General features: G+C 37.3%; 2 protein-coding genes across 4 annotated transcripts in view; one reads left to right on the forward strand and one right to left on the reverse strand.

Annotated features, from left to right (window-relative positions):
* The window catches only part of LOC107705468 (phosphoinositide 3-kinase regulatory subunit 4-like), a 13222-nt gene extending 9470 nt beyond the window's left edge, over window positions 1-3752 (forward strand). For all 3 annotated transcript variants that reach the window (XM_016508789.1, XM_016508782.1, XM_016508796.1), the window contains 8 exons: window positions 306-471; window positions 563-727; window positions 873-1084; window positions 1265-1396; window positions 1773-1873; window positions 1971-2059; window positions 2809-2929; window positions 3018-3752. In XM_016508789.1, coding sequence (XP_016364275.1) covers window positions 306-471; window positions 563-727; window positions 873-1084; window positions 1265-1396; window positions 1773-1873; window positions 1971-2059; window positions 2809-2929; window positions 3018-3188 — 1157 coding nt within the window. In that variant the 3' untranslated portion in view covers window positions 3189-3752. The remainder of the gene's footprint in view (window positions 1-305; window positions 472-562; window positions 728-872; window positions 1085-1264; window positions 1397-1772; window positions 1874-1970; window positions 2060-2808; window positions 2930-3017) is intronic.
* Window positions 3753-4002: 250 nt separating this feature from the next.
* The window catches only part of LOC107705786 (collagen alpha-6(VI) chain-like), a 28361-nt gene continuing 12163 nt past the window's right edge, over window positions 4003-20200 (reverse strand). Inside the window, exons 8-41 of the mRNA XM_016509241.1 lie at window positions 19238-19810; window positions 18646-19134; window positions 17582-17931; window positions 17239-17317; window positions 16951-17096; window positions 16471-16563; window positions 16332-16385; window positions 15247-15318; window positions 15118-15144; window positions 14728-14772; window positions 14348-14401; window positions 14167-14229; window positions 13732-13797; window positions 13179-13232; window positions 13048-13083; window positions 12911-12973; window positions 12648-12710; window positions 12474-12536; window positions 12333-12395; window positions 12096-12146; window positions 11902-11937; window positions 11711-11773; window positions 11571-11633; window positions 11458-11493; window positions 10903-10939; window positions 10792-10803; window positions 10122-10615; window positions 9705-9801; window positions 8170-8838; window positions 7847-7955; window positions 6659-6789; window positions 6008-6178; window positions 4831-4878; window positions 4003-4693 (exon numbers count right to left, since the gene is read on the reverse strand). Coding sequence (XP_016364727.1) covers window positions 4521-4693; window positions 4831-4878; window positions 6008-6178; window positions 6659-6789; window positions 7847-7955; window positions 8170-8838; window positions 9705-9801; window positions 10122-10615; window positions 10792-10803; window positions 10903-10939; window positions 11458-11493; window positions 11571-11633; window positions 11711-11773; window positions 11902-11937; window positions 12096-12146; window positions 12333-12395; window positions 12474-12536; window positions 12648-12710; window positions 12911-12973; window positions 13048-13083; window positions 13179-13232; window positions 13732-13797; window positions 14167-14229; window positions 14348-14401; window positions 14728-14772; window positions 15118-15144; window positions 15247-15318; window positions 16332-16385; window positions 16471-16563; window positions 16951-17096; window positions 17239-17317; window positions 17582-17931; window positions 18646-19134; window positions 19238-19810 — 4643 coding nt within the window. The 3' untranslated portion in view covers window positions 4003-4520. The remainder of the gene's footprint in view (window positions 4694-4830; window positions 4879-6007; window positions 6179-6658; window positions 6790-7846; window positions 7956-8169; window positions 8839-9704; window positions 9802-10121; window positions 10616-10791; window positions 10804-10902; window positions 10940-11457; window positions 11494-11570; window positions 11634-11710; window positions 11774-11901; window positions 11938-12095; window positions 12147-12332; window positions 12396-12473; window positions 12537-12647; window positions 12711-12910; window positions 12974-13047; window positions 13084-13178; window positions 13233-13731; window positions 13798-14166; window positions 14230-14347; window positions 14402-14727; window positions 14773-15117; window positions 15145-15246; window positions 15319-16331; window positions 16386-16470; window positions 16564-16950; window positions 17097-17238; window positions 17318-17581; window positions 17932-18645; window positions 19135-19237; window positions 19811-20200) is intronic.

The raw sequence follows: 20200 nt of genomic DNA on the forward strand, positions 1-20200 counted from the left end.
TGTATGTATATATATATATATATATATATATATATATATAATTACAATATACTGTAATATTATTAAACAGAAATTGGGAGTGTTTTTAAAAAATATTACAGACAACAAACTGCTAATGTATGTTTGATGATGATCAAATTCTGAATATCATGAAGTTGTTTTAAAAGATATTGCTCCATTAAGTAACTTTTTGTTAGTGGCTTGTAGTGTAACTAACTTTTTTTGAACTACTTTAAATTGGAGTTCCTAGCTTGTTTGCCTCGCATAGGTTATTTCCACTGGTAACCGCAGTTGTTACATTGCAGGGTGGCATCCAAAAGGTCTTCTAGTGGCCCATCTCCACGAGCACAAATCTGCAGTGAACCGAATCAAAATTTCCGACGAGCACTCCATCTTTGCTACATGCTCCAATGATGGAACTGTAAAGATCTGGGACAGCCAGAAAATGGAGGGCAGGACGACCACCACAAGGTAGATAATATCTATACAAAGTCTATAAATTGTCTAGGTTGTTGTTTTACTTTTATGTGAGCTGAAATGATTGAAAATGCGATCGTTTCAGGTCTGTGCTGACGTATTCTCGGATTGGAGGCCATGTGAAAACACTGACCTTTTGTCAGGGGTCACATTACCTTGCTGTTGCATCAGATAATGGTTCCATCCAGCTTCTTGCAGTTGAAGCAAACAAGCCGCCCAAATCACCCAAAGTCCAGCCCTGTCAGACCAGGTGTGTGCAGGTCATGTAACTCCACTTGTAGCATCCTAAATTTGTGTGCTGCCATACAATGGTACAAATGAGTAAATCAGGACCATCACACTCAGGTCAGTGTCACTCAACCAGTCAGATCAGTGAGCCATTGAGTCTCTTCCAGGTTCCTGGATCCCAAGGATGAGGGCTGTGCGGTGGACGTACATCACTTTAACTCAGGGGCACAGACAGTTCTGGCCTATGCCACTGTGAACGGTTTTTTGGTGGGTTGGGATCTCCGCAGCAATAGCAATGCCTGGACCCTCCGCCATGACCTGCGCCTAGGCCTCATTACTTCCTTTGCTGTGGACATGCACCAGTGTTGGCTGTGTGTGGGTAAGAGGGCTGGATAGTTTGGGTGGTGTTTCTTGGTGCTCGTACAAGCAAGTGAAGCACATGTGTGCCGATCAAACCCAAATTACAGAAGAATGTTTTCAGGAAATTCCTATACCATTATAGTGATTCATAAGGTTTGCTGTGTCAAACTTGGACTTATTTTATGTCCTACTTACACAGGCACAAGTAATGGCACAATGGCTTGCTGGGATATGCGTTTTCAGTTGCCAATTTCCAGCCACTCCCACCCAGCCCGAGCGAGAATCAGACGCCTGCTGATGCATCCACTCTACCAGTCCTCTGTCATTGCAGGTAAAAAGTCTCTTATGATCACCAATGCTACATTTATTTGATCAAAATAAAGCAATATTTTGAAATACTATTACAATTTAAAATAACTTTTTTAAAATATATTTTAAAGTATAATTTAGTCCGGTGATGGAAAAGCAGAATTTTCAGAAGCAATTACTCACTCAGATGATCCTTCACAAATCATTCTAATAAGCTGAAAACAGTTTTTCTAAAGAACAGAAAGTTTAAAAGAACAGCATTTGTTTTTTTGTAATTACAAGTCTTTACTGTCACTTTTGAGGAATTTAATTTATCCTTTCAGAATAAAAGTATTGATTTCTTAAAAATATATAAAATAGAGTATGAATGTTTTAAAGGTTTTTCTTATTCTCTTCAGCTGTCCAAGGTAACAATGAGGTGTCCATGTGGGATATGGAGACTGGAGACAGGAAGTTCACCCTGTGGGCTAGCTCTGCACCGCCGCTTTCAGAGATGCAGGTATGTTGTCACTTCTGCATTACAATACACGTTCACAATAATAAATAAATCCAGATTTGCCTGCTGTCATTACACTGGAATCTGTTGTTCTCTACAGCCCTCTCCTCACAGTGTTCATGGGATATACTGTAGCCCTGCTGATGGCAATCCTCTCCTACTTACAGCTGGATCTGACATGAGAATCAGGTGAGACTAATTAGCAAACTAATCACTGTTGAGGGGTGATGATTTATGAGTGAGTGAGTGAGTGAGTGACGTGACATGTGGCCAAGTATGGTGACCCATATTTGGAATTAGTGCTCTGCATTTAACCCATCCAAAGTGCACACACACAGCAGTGAACACACACACCGTGAACACACACCCGGAGCAGTGGGCAGCCATCCATTTTTGCTGCGGCGCCCGGGGAGCAGTTGGGGGTTCGGTGCCTTGCTCAAGGACACCTCAGTCGTGGTATTGAAGGTGGAGAGAGCGCTGTACATTCACTCCCCCCACCTACAATCCCTGCCGGTACAAGACTCGAACCCGCAACCTTTTAACCTTTGGGTTACGAGTCCTACTCTCTAACCATTAGGCCACGACTTTTAGCAGGTTAGAACTAGGCATCAAGGCTTGTTCGAATCCAATGTTTGCACAACAACCTGTTTACAAAGACTACCTTCACATTAATGTGAAATATTTCATATTTGAAAGCGACATTTTTGTTTCCATTCAAACGATTTAAGCACTTTCCAAATATCTCGAACCCTCAGTAGAATTTAAAAATTATACCTTCATACAGAATCAGCTGCATTCAGATTTAGACACAACCAATATTTCCACAAGCAAATATTATTAATTGGGTGCAAGAGTTTTACATTCCCAAGGTTATGAGAGCATGTGCAGATATATTGAGCATGTTATGAATTCGAGTGTGTTCTGTATGATATCTGCAGGTTTTGGGATTTGGCCTACCCTGAGAGGTCATACATCGTCGCAGGTGGTGCAAACGACTCGCTTCACTGTCCTTCTGTGTTCTACAACCGCAAGATCATCGAAGGAACAGAAGTAGTACAGGTCTGAACCTCATTTCCATCTGATTTTCTGTTTTCTGCACATTTATATTTGATTGATCTTCTCCTCCGTCTCCCTCCAACCTAACCAGGAGATCCACAGTAAGCAGAAAAGCGGATCCACTGAGGACACACCCCGCCGTGGCCCAGAATCCTTTCCTGTGGGTCACCACGACATCATTACTGATATTGCGACTTTCCAGACCACCCAGGGCTTTATAGTCACCTCCTCTAGAGATGGCATTGTCAAAGTCTGGAAGTGAGAGAAACCCTGTGCCAAGATGGGACACGTTAAATTGACATCCGATGAAGTGCACTGTAAATTTAAATATAATGCCAATGAATATAATTAAGTCATTTAGGATCAAATCCACTTTAAAAAATTAAATGTAACTATATAAAACCCTGAAAGCCAACAGTTTGTGTGTGAACAGTTTGCTTTGTATGTTTTTGTTTTTTTATGATCACACTGCAGAAAACAGGACATGGCGAGCTAAAACAGTGTTTCACGCAGTAGTTACACTTATAGTGTTATTTCTGCACAGCTAAACCCGTGTAGTTTTGTTTTGAGGCCTGAGTGCAAGACATGGATGGGGATGAAACTTGCATTATAATCAATCACTTTGTAATAGTTATGGATATTACTGAATAAATGTCATGACATATATGTATTCGCTTTTTTGGTGGAAAAAAACATTGAGCACAGCATATTTAGCATTGTTTCAAGTGAACATGAAACATCTAAAATGACACATGGATTCCCAAATGAATAAAATCAAGTCCAACTGTACTTTTTTATTCTGGAAAACCTGGTCAGATTACAGAAGTAAAACAGGTTGTGAGCAGTTTTTCAAAAAATTTTAAAGATTAAAAAATGCATACATTTTAACAAATGTGTAATTACTGAAAACTATTTTAATCAAAACAGTATAAAAAAATGTTTATTGCACATTACTAGTACTGTCACAGAACATCTTCACTGGAAAACTTTATATACATTGACTTTTTAATCTACACACAACTGTGACTTACAGAAGTGTTTTTTTTTAGGTTTTTTTGGCATTTTTGCCTTTATTATTCAGATCAGAACTGACAGGAAGCAAAGTGGGAGAGAGAGATGGGGGCTGGATCGGGAAAGGTCCTCAAGTCGGGATTCGAACTTGGGACGCCCATAGCGCAACGACGCTATATGTCGGTAATTGCAACTTTTTATTTCACAAATCAGATTTAAAAAAATATTCTCATAATTTTGAGAAAAAAGTCTGAATTGCGAGATTAAAAACAGATTTTATATCAAAACTCTGAAAGAAGAAGTGCAAGAGAAAAAGTAAGAATTGTGAGATAAAAACCCACAATTACCTTTTTTTTTATCCCTTGGCGGAAACAGCAAAGCTTCCATACTTAACTGACCATAAAAGTACCACGAACATAAAAAAATATGCTTATTTGCTATTGTGTTCTGGTGCCTGTAAATAATTGTGTTTTTTGTTGTATAACCTGCACAAATATAATTTTCTAGCTCAGAGAGAATGATTGCTAAATATGAGAGTGAAGAAAGTCTTTGCTCAAAAGTGTCATTCGGAAAGTGATCCTGATTAAATGTCTCTTACACAAAGAGCTTCACATTCCTCCTGCGTGTTAAACCTGTTTTTGTTTCCTCCACATCCTCCAAACCAGAAGTGAATGCATTCATTCTGCTGGACGTCATAGTGCCAGCTAAAAACATAGTCACTGCAGGGCCCCACATCCTGTTTCATGAAGCACGCATCTGTGAGTGGAAACATCAGGAAAGAGTTCGGTCAGTGACACTTCTGGAGATATATTGTTATCGCCAGATCAAATCCTTTTAACCACGAGAGTCAGCAAAAGCCAGACAAACAGTTACAGAGACAGCTCATTTCTCACCATCCACTAATGCCGTTTCCTCTTTTGCCTGCAGGATTACTTCAGGATCTGGAGATTTAATAAAGAATAAAAATGTTTCAGCAGTTATTTTATATAGACAAAGTACCATGTGTGATTGTTGATTTCTTAAAAGTACAGTTTGTCATTTCCGTGCCACTAGAGGCACCAAATAGAATTGCAAATTGTTCATAGGACTTGACATAGTAACCAATGGTTTGAGTTTTGGGTGGGACTACATGCTTTCCAAACAACCCTGCAGAGAAATGAAAAATACATTGAACTAGACTAATAATAATAATAATAATTCATTACATTTATATAGCGCTTTTCTAGGCACTCAAAGTGCTTTACATGGGTGGCCGAATGTGGTCAGAATGCCGGGGTTACACCCCTACTCTTTTTTGAAGGACATCCTGGGATTTTTAATGACCACAGAGAGTCAGGACCTCGGTTTAACGTCTCATCCGAAAGACGGTGCTTTTTATCAGTATAGTGTCCCCGTCACTACACTGGGGCGTTAGGAACCACACAGATCACAGGGTGAGCACCCCCTGCTGGCCTCACTAACACCGCTTCCAGCAGCAACCTAGTTTTCCCAGGAGGTCTCCCATCCAGATACTGACCAGGCTCAACCCTGCTTAGCTTCAGTGGGCAACCAGTCTTGAGCTACAGGGCGATATGGCAGTGGCTAATCTGACAAAGACTAATCTGTTTTGCTGGTCTTCGTCGGTCTGTCAGAATGGTATGTTGGCTAGATTTAGAAGGGTTCTTGGGCCATTTTTTTCAGTTATTCAGGCTCAAAGACTGACCAGATTTCTGAAATGGAAACCTGGGACATTTTGAAGTTCCACTGTAAAAATACCATTGAAATCTCACTTGTTATTATAAATGAATTAAAGTATGAAGACAATACTTTTTTTTTTTTAATTATTCTACAGTAGCTGAATGTCAGTTTGCCCTGGCTGGAGGACCAGCTTAAACCAAAAAAGCTCCATTCACATTTTCTTTAAAAATCTACAGTAGCTATTTTTGCAACTTAGTTTGGTTCTGCTAGTGACACAGACATTAAACATTTAGGCATCTTATATTCAAGGTTAGGTTACATTCAGCTATTTGTACTTTAATAGCAAAGCATATTTACAATGATTTATTATGAGACACTGCACAAAGGACTTACTTTGTTTGCCACAGATCTGAAGGCATTCCTTTTCTGAATTAAACCGGTTACTGTTACCGTCACAACCCCCGTACCAGAAGGGTAAACATGTACCAACTGCTTCATTATAGTACCAGCGCTGCACATATTCACCACAGATGGTGCCACGGTCACTGTTCAGGTGACACGGATCTGAAAGCAAAACACTTATTTACTGTTAATCCATGCAGAGGATCTTGTAAAGTAATCATTTATAAAGTGAAAAAAAAAGGTGAAGTGACGTGTGGCGACCCATACTTGGAATTTGTGCTCTGCATTTAACCCATCCAAGTGCACATGCACAGTAGTGAACACACACACAGAACAGTGGGCAGCCATATTGCTGCGGCGCCCAGGGAGCAGTTGGGGGTTCGGTGCCTTGCTCAAGGGTCTCACCTCAGTCGTGGTATTGAGAGTGGAAGAGAGCACTGGTTATTCACTCCACCCACCGACAATTCCTGCTGGACCTGAGACTCAAACCCGCAACCTTCGGGTTACAAGTCCGACTTCTTTAACCATTAGGCCACGAATTATATAAGCAATGTCTATATAAGATTGCTTTTGTTTAAAGTGAAATATAATTCACTAACACTAGAGACACTGTGATGTGAGCTGAGGTTTTTAAGAACGTACTGTCAATGCGGTCAATAGGAGACTTGACTCCTGAGTTCTGCTGGTCCTCAGTCTCCTCCACTGCAGCGTCTTCTTCCTCCACTTCCTCTTCCACCGCTACATCTGGGTATGCAATGGATGCCACAGGAACACTAGGAAATAGCATTTGTTTTGAGCATAATTTATAATAAATTAAATTGATTATAATTTATAATTAATTATAAATAAATTTAGATTTGAATGAAATAAATTACATTTACATTTAGTCATTTAGCAGACACTTTTATCCAAAGTGACTTACATACAAATGAGAACAATAGAAGCAATGTAATATAAGAATGTATTTATTAATTGCAGGTTTATTTTAATAACCTGCATCTTTGTAAATAAGTACCTGCTTTCTTTCTATGTAAATTACATTATAAATAAACATACATTACATACATTATAAATAAACAAATCTATGTATAAATGAAAAAAAAAAAAAAAAAAAAAAAATATATATATATATATATATGGTTTATTTTTCGAAACCTGCATCTTAAGAAGCTTTTTTCCATGTACTTATTTATTGCAGGCTTATTTTATTAAACTGTAAATAGGTATCTGCCTGCTTTCCATGTAAATTACATTTATAAAACATTTTTAAAAAGGTAACCTGAATCATTTTAAATATACACCTGCCTCCTATGTACATTACATTTGTTATATGTAAATTACATTCACTATTTATTTATTTCTTTTCATTTTATTTCATTTCACATTTTATTAACCTGCCTTTCTATGTAAATAAATAAATTTATATACATAAATAAATAAATGTACTTTATTGCCAGTTTTAAGCTGCGTCTTAATAAGTACCTGCCTTTTTTATGTAAATTACATTCATAAATAAATAAATTCATTGCAAATGTATTAACCTGAATTTTACTAACCTGCACCTTTCTATGTAAATGACATGCATTATATGTAAATTACATTCACTATAAATAAATGTATATATAAATAAACATGTATTTATTTATTTATCACTATTGCAGATTTATTTTATTAACCTACAGCTTATTAAATAAGCACCTTCCTTCTTACTATGAAACTAAATAAATAAATAAACACAGTGTTCAATGTTCAGTGTTACTTCTATGACCTCAAACAAACAGATATTTAACATTAGATTAGAACAACAGATCAGATTTTGTCAGTTGATACCTATATACAGGTCTCTCTGCAGCCTCGAAGTCCAAACGCTGACCTGGACGTTGTTGAAAATTGCTACACTGACGCTGGAGTGATGGAGGAGGGTAGGAGTTCACATTTTCTGCAATCACAAATAAACTATATTAACACAAACAAGCCCCTCAAGATGAACAAATTTATGCAAAGCTATCCTAATCATTTATTCACCCTCATGGTAAAAACACATGTTTTTTGTGCTTTCTGAGTGTCATCAGTGTGAGCATAGTTTGACTGGCTGAACTATCCCAAAGATTAAGTCCTCAAATCTGCATTAAAGGACATAAAGCATTCCTTACTGCTCAGAATGTGGAAGAACGTCCTCATGAAGCGCTGAGCATACTCAGGTTCTCCATGTTTCAAGTGTCCCAGGTGAATGATGTGATGTTCTAAGGGGTAGCTGGCAAGCTCCTCCACCTGAGCAGTGCTGATGTGGTCACCCACCGTCAGGGTGAAGAGAACAACACCCTCACACTTTGCCACCCTGGAGATAAGGTCCAGCTTCGCTCTGTCCTGAGATGCCATCTCCTCTCCAATGATGGCCAACACCATCTTGTTCTTGCGGCCCTTAGGAGCGGTGAGGATGCCCTGCATTATGGCGTATTCCATCGCAAGATCCAGTCGGGAAGAGCCTCCGGTTTGCTGTAGATCCTGGTAGATGCTCCGCTTCATTAAACTGCGATCTGGGAACTGTTGGAAGCTGAAAATCACTTTGACACCGGACTGGGCTTCGCTGTACGAGGAGCTCTGCTGGTAGACGGCCACTCTCGCTTGTCTGTCGGCCCCGTTGGGTTGACTGCTCACGACGATCTGATCGAGCACACCGCCGAGCACCTCCTTCACACCCTCGTACTCGTCAGACAGGATGCTACGGGAGCCGTCCACAATCACCACCAAGTCCATGTCCACCTCCTGAGGAGCAGATGGCAGGTTGGTGCCGTCACATTCTCTAGCTGGTCTGCAGGGATCTTAGAAGAGAAAAGAGAGCTGATCACAAACAAACCACGACCACAGACCTCCATAGGGAGATCTGCAGAAATCAAACACCTATCATTCACAAGGTTCTACACATACTCCATTCCTCGCATGTATGTTTATTAAACAGTTTTTTGTATTATTTAATGCTTTTAGCTACCTATCCGAATATAGTACTTTTACACATTAATTTGATCAGAAATGTTTAAGTTCATTTGAATTGTCTGACCTTATTTGCAGACTTTTTGCAAATATAAACAATGTTTGAGACACTGTACACTTATTATATTGGGAAAGGTTTTTAAATTAATACTATTATTTAGCAAGGATGTATTACATTAATAATAGTGACAGTGAAGACATTTATAATGTAACAAAAGATTTCTATTTCATGTAAATGCTTAACTTGAACTTATTCATCAAGGAAATACTGAAAAAAGGATCATGGTTTCCACAAAAATATTAAGCAGTTTTTCACACAATAATAATAATAATATTTATTAAGCAGCAGATCAGCACATTAAAATCATTTCTGAAGGATCATGTGACACTAAAGACTGGAATAAGTTATTTTCAGTTGCAACAATACTTCACAATAATGAGGTGAGCTTGGTGAGCAGATTCTTTTAAAAATATCTTACAGATACCAAACGTTTGAATGGCATACTATACATATTATATGATATGATATATGATATGATATGATGGGTCTTCTTTTGGTTTCATGTAGCACTGTTAAATATTAGATCATCTTCTATAGAATGAATCATGATTCTTCCTTATTTTCTTATTGCTATTTGACACATTCGTATTTTTTCACTGGGTGTGAGAGAGATGGAGAGAAATGACTGGGTCTTACCAAAGCAAATAACACAACTCTGGATCTTACTGAGAGTAGTATTCTGTTCTTGCAATCTACCCAGCACAGTCAAGATAAAACTCTGGGTTTCATCTGCCTGCATACAACAAAACATCACACAATGAGAATGAATAGGCCTACACACTGTTAAAAACAGTTTTGTATTAAAACTTCTTCTGTTAGGCACACACATCATGATGAAATCATTAAAGGGGCAGTTCACCCAAAAGTAAAAATTCAGTCAGCATTCAGAAAGGTTTGAAGAACCAATTCACTAACTTAAACTTAACAAGTAATAGAAAAGAGTGATGAAGGCGAGTAAATGATGACAGAATTTTCATTTTCGTGTGAACTATTCCTTTAAATAATAAAAAGTTAAGTAAAATACAGATTTAAGTGTGCTTACAGTAACTTTACCTCAAAAGCTCTTCTAATATTAGGGACATTTCTTAGTGAGATGACCCCAAGCTTAATGTTCAGGGCTTTGTACTCTAGAATGGCTGTGGTGAGGGACGTCGAATCCTGAGATTCTCCAGCGGTGAGGAAGATCGCTACCTTCCTCATCAGGACACCCTTTCGCACACGCTTCAGGACATTCCTGCCCACGAACTGCATGGCAGCGCCTATGTTACGTCGATTTGAAGTGCGTTCCAAGGCGATGTTATTCACCGCTTCAATAAGCTGCTTCTTGCGGTGATAGTCGGTGAAGCGGATCAGGAATCTGGTGTAGGAGCTGTAGGAGACCACAGCCACCCGAGCCCCTGTTGGACAGCTGCTCTCTGCAATGTTAATATTGTCCAGCAGTCTAAGGACTACAGAACGCATGCGGTCAAAGCCTTGAGGAAGCACATCTTCAGACATGTCCAAGCCAATCACAAGATCAGTGGGGTAGGCAGGGCATTTTATGTTATCTGAAGAGACAAATATATAAGAGAGAGAAGAGTAAGAGACCATATTTAATAATGAATTTAATTTTAATTGAATGAATGAATGAAATGAATTTTTAATTTTCATTTATAAAATTTATTTCACATTTTTGGCTTCTCATTTCAGTGTTCTTAGAAATATGACATAAAAAGTTACCTACCTCTGCAGCAAACTGTTAAAAAAACAACAAAAATGTCAATAAAAAGCATCATCATAAGGCTATTATCTATTTCAAGAAAAAAAAAAAGAATCATAAATAAAGGTTTCTTACCACAGTTATCTCGGACATATGAGATCAGTTGACAGTCCTACAAAATAATTTATATTATTTAGATGTATATACATATGTGTGTGTGTGTGTGTGTGTATATATATATTTACTTATATTTCAAATTTAGACATTTCATATTTAGACACAACTCTATTTTGATTATTGTAACTTTGCAAATATACTATATTTGTACTTATTTGTATTAAATTTACATTACCACATTTAGAATCCTGAAAAAATGCATCGCAGTTTCCACAAAAATATCAGCATATTAGAATGGTTTCTGAAGAATCATGTGACACTGAAGACTGGAGTAATGGCTGCTAAAAATGTAGCTTTGCCATCATAGAAATAAATTAAATTTTAAAATATATTAAAATAAAAAACAATTATTTTAAACTGTTGTTTTAGATTTTTTTGTTTTTTACATTATGTGAACTAAAGTATTATTTTCAAAATCCCACAATTTCTTTCCAGGTTCCAGTACATATAACATTTTAAATGTTAAACTGTACAGCAGTAATAAAAAAATAAAAAATAAAATCAGAAACTTACAGAAATCTGTCTGGTTCCTCGTGGTCCTTTTGGGCCCTATGTGAAGAAAACAACATTCAGTATCCCTTCAAATTCCCATGATCATGATGTGAATAATTTTAATATAAACATACCCTGTGTCCAGTCATGCCCTCGCTGCCAGGATCTCCAAGTGGTCCTGGCCTTCCAGCATTGCCCTGTTATCAGATATCCAATTAAGTCTCCTTAAGGTTCATAGAATGAGTAAAAAAATAAAACTTTAAAATGTTATTACCCCTCTTCCTCTGTTGCCTTTAGGACCACCACCTCCATTTCCTCCTTTAAAACCCTGTTCACCCTGAATGTCAAAAAAGAGAGTGACTAAACATTGTTCACTCATTATTGGTTATACTATCAAGTGATTATTTTAGAACCAACCACATTATAATTACTGTACTTCCAAGTTTTGGATGAATGAAAACTCACCTGAAGTCCAGGATAACCTGGGAAACCAGAATCTCCCTAAGAAAAAAATTTAAGAAATAAAAAATAAATAATTTTAAAATATATATTAAAAGACTATATGTTGTTTTTAGTGAAATAATACCATACTGTATATTGTGGCATCGCACAAATTTGATATTTTAGAACAAATTATTGCAACATAGTTCTCTATAAACCTTCTGTCCTTTGGGTCCTGGGAATCCATAGCCATCTGCACCATCTTTTCCCTATGATAAATAAATGTTGCAATCAGTGGTTGCATCTGTATCAAATGTCAAATAAAGACAATCAGAAAAAATGTTGAATTGTTACATTTAAGAACAAAACCGCATTTCTGAATTTGCTAAATGATGATGCATAATGCCCAACATTGCTGAGTTTCGGTAGCGTATAAAAAAGAAAGAAAAAGTAACCGGCAGTCCTCTAGGGCCTGGAGATCCGAAAGCTCCCTTGTCTCCAGGATCACCTGGCTGGCCCTGCAAGATGAGAAGGTTTATTGCTAAAAAAGCTTACATTTATAAATAAAGAGGATGATTTAAAAAGAAGTCACTGACCTTCTGTCCCCTGGACCCAGAGCTTCCTTTAGATCCTGGCCTTCCTGGAGAGCCAGGAGATCCCTGTGTAAAAGAAATCAACACAATCTCATTGATGGCCGGATGTGGTTTACTGGATATTAATGGCAACAGTAACCAAATAAAATAGTCAATTCATTGTTTTTCAACGTGCACCTGAGGTCCAGGTAGACCGATATAACCTTTCTGCCCAACTGGACCAGGTGGACCAATAGCACCCTGAACAGAGACAGAAAGAAAGACTCGATCACATGCTCAAACTCAAAATATTTACATATATGAGATCAAATGTATTTTGAATGGGGGTTACATACATTTCACATAATTAATAGTACTCCAACACAAATGTCATCTTCAATTGCATCTTTTCTCACTGTTAACAAACTGGCAAACAGCATTCAGCTACAACTCTACATTACCAGTGGACCTGTGGCTCCAGGGAGTCCTTGTAGTCCTGGTGTTCCTGAAGGCCCTCTGGGACCCTGAATTCACCAACAAAAAAGTTATTTGGTATAATTTTAGAAGTGGCTTAAATAATATTTCGACAGTACTTTACCAGCAGACCCGCTGAGCCTCTTCTGCCATTAGGACCCTGAAAATAAAGATCAAGATATTAAAAGAGAAAACAGGCTTATAAGTTAATACTTCTGTACTATATTTACATATCAAAGATTAAGATTCATTTACTGGTCTGCCATTATCACCAATTTGATCAGGAAGACCATCTGGACCTGGTTCACCCTGTTCACACAGAGAGAGAATGATAAGAAAATAATTGATATTTGTTGTTAAATCATTCATATATAAATACATACACACACACAAGGACTAAGCAACAATAAAAAATAAATACTACTAATAAAATGTATAATAAATATATAGTCGACAACAAATTTCATTATTGATCATTATCGTCTGGTCTTTTGTCACTGACATCCGTTTTCTGGGTTACAGCTTTTATATCTGTTTTTATGTTTTTATAGAATTACTGTAAATGTGAACATTTTTTGGAATAGAACATCGGCCAGGATGCAGAATAACATGTTTTCCAAAAAAATACAGAATACAGAAAATAAAATGACACTTTTTTATTGTATTAATCAAAAAGATTACAAACAACAGATTAGTTTATCATTTTTATTTGCAGCCCTAAAATTTCTATTACTACACTTAGACATGTAAATGTAAAATGTCACTGTTAAGGGTCAGTTGTTAGTAAAATTAAATAATCTCCCCATACCTGAATGCCTGGGCCGCCGATGTCACCTTTAGGACCGCGGGAGTTGTTGTCTAATCCTGGACTTCCCTGATTATAATCGAATGGATTAACAGGGGTCAAAATTCAGCCAAACACTACTGGAACATCTACGTTTGACGCTTATCAGTCGCTGTCCTTGCACCTGCTATTATTCCCCACAAGTACCCTACAATTTTGCTTCAAGACGCTAGAGACATTCTTTGCCAAATTTGGCAACAAGAAACCATGTTAACCACAAACCATTCCTTTGGAACAGAGTGAGCTTGACAAATTAACTGAATTACTGTATGCAAACTACTTGAATCTAATTTGAACAATCTTTTGAAATCAATGTAAATTAAAAATCACTATTCTAATGATAGTATGAACTGTTTTGTTACATTAAAGGATAATTATGTGCGGCTAAAGTCTACTAACTGGATCTCCTCTTAGGCCTCGTTGTCCTGGGTTTCCAGGGTTTCCTCTGATACCTCTTGGACCCTGCAGTTTGAGCACAATGAAGATCATACATATGAATAAATCAATTAAATTACAACACTAAAGAGAGACCGTGTCATTGTTGATAAGTACAAAAAATAATATATGTAATGGATTTTACTGGGCTGCCTGGATCTCCTCGCTCTCCTGGGCTTCCTGATGCTCCTGTTACACCCTGAGAGGAACAGACAGATGTGGAATTTGTTTATCGACAGAAATGCATGACTTTCATATTGTGAAAATTCAGGGGAAACTAGATATTTAGATTTTTCTGAACAAAACGTGCAATTGTTAGGTTTTTGCTAAGTGGTTAATATACTGTATAATACATATTTTGTGAATAAACTTAATATAATAGTGAGACTGCCTTAGCGAGCATTTAAGATATCATACAGATATTATATATTTAAGATAACTTTTGTTTATTTTAGTTTGCATCATATCTATGTATCAGCCCTGGATTACTCACTGGATGTTAGAAGTGCACCATAATTTTCTTACCTGTTCACCATTTACCCCATCTAAACCATATTCTCCATCATCTCCCTATTAAAAAAGAAGATTAAAAGAGACTTACGACACTAATAAGTAATCAGCGGTTACATTACATTCATTAACAAGCCAAATGAAAGCGAATAAGAAAGGAGACAGGAACCCAATTTATATGCAACCTCATAAAAACAACAAAAACCACAGGCTAAAACAAACCTTTCCAGATGGCAATCAAAGACAGTAATCCAAACACAGATGCCGGCTAGTAACTGCTGTCTGACAATAATTAGGTAGAAACTTGTATGATGTATAAAGCTACAGTATCTTAAAGTTATTTTGCTCTCTCGTGTTCATGTGAACTTCAGATGTCAGTGTCCATATTCTTATGGATGTACTCACATTATCGCCTCTGTAGCCTCTGCCACCCTGAAGAAAAATAAACAAACAGCAAAAACTAAATGTTGCAGGTTTCAGCGCTAAAAAACACATTTAAAATTAAGTAAGAAAACACATAGCACTGCGTGTTACCTTTATGCCTCTTCTTCCAATGCATCCCTGATGTCCTTGAGTTCCATTCAACCCAGGAAGCCCTCTCTCACCCTGAAACACATATGTATTGTACATGAAAGTCATAGGACATCAGTATTTTAGTATATTCACAATATATTCAGATATTGAAAGAGCTTACTGTGCATTTTTATGCAAAAAGTGTTTTACACAAAAATTAATAGTACTTCTCACAAATACAGTACCAAGTTTGAGGTTGTAAGGTATCTCTAAAGTCTCTCATGCCCACTAAAATATACAGTAAAATGGTAATACTGTAAAATATTATTACAGTTTCAAATGACTGCTTCTATTTCAATATATTTTAAAATCTATTTTATTTCTGTGATGGCAAAGCTGAATTTTCATCATCAATTACTCCAGTCTTCAGTGTCACATAATCGTTCAGAAATCATTCTAATATTTATTATTATCAATGAAACGGTTGTGCTACTTAATATTTTGTGGAAACCATGATTAAGAAAGTTCAAAAGAACAGCAATTATTTGAAATATAATGAATTTATAACAATGTACAGTTCTTTGCTGCCATTTTTGATCAATTTCATCCTTGATGAAAAAAATATATTTTTTAATCTTACTGACCCCCAAACTTTTAATGGTAGTGTGTGTTTAAATAGCACATTCATATTAGATGATGACAACAGCCACATCATTGACCAAGAAAAAGTTGTTTTGTTCTACATTTAATCGTTAGAGTAAGATATATATAGTACTATGTAATGCATTTTCAATTTTTTTCCTTTTATTTTCTTCATTTTCAACATTATTTTCCTCTATAAAGCTGAACATTGTGTATTGTAAAAGCACTATTTCTACAATGACTTTGGTAACCATCCACACCAGTCCAAGGCCATTATCGTGTCGGGCCAGAGTAACAGTTTAACATTATTACAAAAAAATGTGTTATCATGTTAAGGATACAAACACGACAAACACATTGAGGTCCAATGGCATTGTAAAGTAACTTGCTTATCACATGAAAGTTGATTTTGAAAAATGAAAATAAATTTAAACATAAAAATAAGTGTAAAATGAAGAACTTACAGGTCCTCCTTCTTCTCCAGGGAAGCCAGGAAGTCCCCTCAGTCCAGGTGACCCCTAATCAGCAGTACAGTGACAAATGAAACACTTATCTCCATTTTCAAATATTGTTCAGTAAATCTACGGTCCTAAATCTAATCACCTTCATCCCTGGACGACCATAATTTCCACGTGCTCCCTCGTGACCTGTGCATTTACACATCACATTACAGCACTCCCTTGAGGCAACTGTATCCTGCGGATTGGAAGAAAGTGCGAGAGTGAGAAACACTTGGCGGAAGGCGTTTTATGTTATAAAGTGACTGTTGATACCAAGTACTTGACACCCTGACATCTTTCTTCAGCACTCTTTAAAAACGCACAGCTGTTTCCCTTCCTCTTAGAGAGCCTCACACTCCCACCCACAGAAAGCCATTTGTTTACACAGCAGTCAAAACACTGTTGTGATTGATAAGGCAGCTAATGTACTTCAAATAACAATGTACTTGCATGTGACAAATAAGGCCCAAAAGTTCTCATAGCAATAAAATTGTGAAATACAAAGCCATTCCTCATCGCCATGATCCGATTCTCTCAAAGTCTCATCCTTTGGTCTATGATTTGGATATTTAAATTGACTTACAATCTGCTTCTGCATGACACTGCCCACATTCTGCATGCCGATAGAGAGAAGCTGCTTGTAGTGCATCCCTCGACCGAACTCCAGCCTCTGCAGGTCAGCAGAGTTTTTAAATCCTTCTAGCGCCACAGTCATCAATGCTTTTACACCTGTGAATGTCACAAAGGGAGTCTTAGTAAACATAATGTGCATATTCAACCTCCGTTGATTTGAAGCAGGCACATCTGTAACTGTAACTGCAGCATGAAGTGCAGTGTTTTAAAGAAACTCATTGCTGTTTAATCGTTGTACCACTGGTCCTGAGGCTGTTGACGGCAAGCAGAAGGTTCTCAACAGGCTCATCCAAACCATCTGTAAAGATGATGAGCACCTAGAAAGAAAAATCAAAGAAAAACGTTCTTCTCTGATGAAAAGACCAGCTTAGAACAACATAAAAATCTTTGTTGGTTCATGCTGGTTTATGGTGGTCAGTGCTGGTTCAATCAACCAACCAATCCATCCATCCATCCATCCATCCATCCATCCATCCATCCATCCATCTATCTCTCTATCTATCCATCCATCTATCTCTCTATCTATCTATCATCTCTGATGTATTTTTCAGATGTGCTGGTTTGTTAACTGCTGTTCTCACCTTTACATAAGAATTTGAAGCTCTGAACTTCTCCTCAAACGAGCGTAGAAGCTGGGTGTTGAATTTCAGAGATTGTGAAGTCTGAAGTGCCATCAGTTTTTTTACCACACCTTCATCGTACTCTTCGAAGGAAAAATCATCCAGCATCTTTCCATTACCATCGACCAATCGGAACCCTACATTGGTTTTGAGGGTTGGGTTGCGGATACAGCACAGGTTGTGCACAACTGAAACGTACCGGATGATCTCGGGAAGGTAGGACTGCAGCTTTTTTTGGTCTCTAAAGATTGACAGAGAACTTGAACTGGTGAGCGAGTTGTCAAATCCGATGCCAATGTCAATAGTACAACCTAAATAAAGAGAGACAGAATTTATATGTGATAAATTGAATGCTGTCAATGTTCTAATCACAACAATATGCATAAGTGAATAATTATATGCATATATTAATAATTATTGCCACGCTAAAGGTAATAAATAGCTGACATTCAAATTCTATCCTATTTTGCCTAATTTAATTAAAAGTGAAACGATTTTTAAAAATCAATTATTTTAAATGCTACAAGTTAATTTAGGCATCAGAACATTATAATGTGCAATATGAAAAATCTACATTTAGAGATTTGCTAAAGATTTCATTTAACAGTAAATTAATAGTTAAACAATTAGTGTTAATAAAGATTAATTTTAAGTGAGAGTTAGATGACGGGTAATCTGAAAGGTAATTTAAATGAAAAAAATATGTGAAATTAACAATTAATTATGAACATTTAATATCCAAAATAAAACAAAAATGATAAGTAAAAAAAAAAACCTCTAATATTGGCCAAATAACCAATATAGTACAAACATACTGTGGATTCCTAATTCGGTGTTAATCTTAAAGGTATATTCTAATTTATTTTCAGTTCTACAATTTAATATCACACATTTACATTTAGTCATTTAGCAGACGCTTTTATCCAAAGCGACTTACAAATGAAGACAACAGAAGCAGTCAAATCCAACAAAAGAGCAATACAATGCAAGTGCTATGACAAGTCTCAGTTAGCCTAACGCAGTACACATCCTATCCGGTGACCCGGCAATATAACTGAGCTGTGGCATCGAGACATCCCCAATTCCAATAACAAAGACGTTAATTCGACGACGTCGGAGATATTCGGCTGCTTCGTTCACACTGTCTGATGAAACGCCATCAGTGATAAGTACAAGATTCTGCGGTACGCCGCTCGCTGTGCGACTCCCTTTGCTCTCCTCGAAGAATTCCACAACGTTACCTAGAGCGTTTCCAATTTTTGTCCCTTCTCTAATTTGCGTGATTTGTCGAATTGCTGATTTCACCCCCTCCACATCTATATGCTCATTTAAGTAGAACTCCTTCCGATATGAGCTGCTGAACTGGGCTATACCAATTCTGAAAAGATCTGGAGAAATACGGAGCCGGTTCACAACATTTAGCAAGAAAGCAATCATAGTTCTCCATGACTCCTCGTTGATGCTTTCAGATCCATCAATCAGAAACACCAGGTCGGCTACCTCTATCTGGCATTCTGCAAGACAGAACAATCAGAGACAATCCTGTTCTAATCATGTTGATACATCTGACATCTAATTTGACTTTGAATTCTTAAAGTCTGAAACAAAAGCTTTTACCTGGTTTGGTTGCATTACAAAGCACACTGGAGATGTTCTTCTGCAGTCCTTTAAGGCCCTCGTAATTATCAACATGGAAGATTTTGTTTTTGTTCTTGGTAATGATCTCCAGCTCACTCTCTTGAGCTCTAGCCACTCCAATTCCATACACATTTATACGTTTGTCCGCAAACTCACCAGCCCGTGCACGTAAATTTTCTCGGTCTCTAGCATCACCATCCGTAATTACGAACAGCATTTGAGGGATGCCCCGTTTCTGGCGCCCACCATTCTCTTCTTTGAAGTAATTGAGTGAGTATCCAAGAGCCTTAGCCGTGTTTTCGTTTCCAGTTGGGGACTTCAAGGTTTCTATGGCCTCAACTACCTGACGTTTATTGTTGTACTGGTTTAAAGAAAATTGATTTGGAGTGCCTGAGTAAACAATAACGCCAAAGCGAATTAGATTGTCCCCAATCTGTGTGCTGTTCACCACGGAGATTAAAAAGTTTCTAATGTTTTCAAAGTCTTGAATACGAATCCGTCTGGTGCACTGCACCAGGAAGATCACATCAGCCAACTGCTTGCCCGGACAATCTACAAGTAATATGAGAAAAACGTTTATTAATATTCTCCAAGTACTAGTGCTTGCTTGATACTGGTCATATCTACAGTATGTTGTTCACAGCAATACTTTGTAGTCAACCAACATGTTTGCATTTGAATAATTTTGGGTGACTAACAGGAAGCAAAATTGCTATTCAAGTAAGTTAATTCACACAAAAATTTAAATGGCCCCATGATTTACTCACCCTAACCGCTAACTGTCATACGCGTGTACACGAGAGAGTGGCGTTATAGCGAATTGCGTAGGATGTAGGCATAGCCTAAGCTCCGGTGAGAAGTGACAAACGCAGAAGTTCAGAGGGGAGAGTAAAAGAAAACACCGGTCACGAATTAGAAGTACAAAACGAGGATTTGTAAAGG

This window comes from Sinocyclocheilus rhinocerous, unplaced genomic scaffold (genome assembly GCF_001515625.1).
Source record: "Sinocyclocheilus rhinocerous isolate Xijiao unplaced genomic scaffold, SAMN03320098_v1.1 scaffold222, whole genome shotgun sequence".
Taxonomy (NCBI): domain Eukaryota; kingdom Metazoa; phylum Chordata; class Actinopteri; order Cypriniformes; family Cyprinidae; genus Sinocyclocheilus; species Sinocyclocheilus rhinocerous.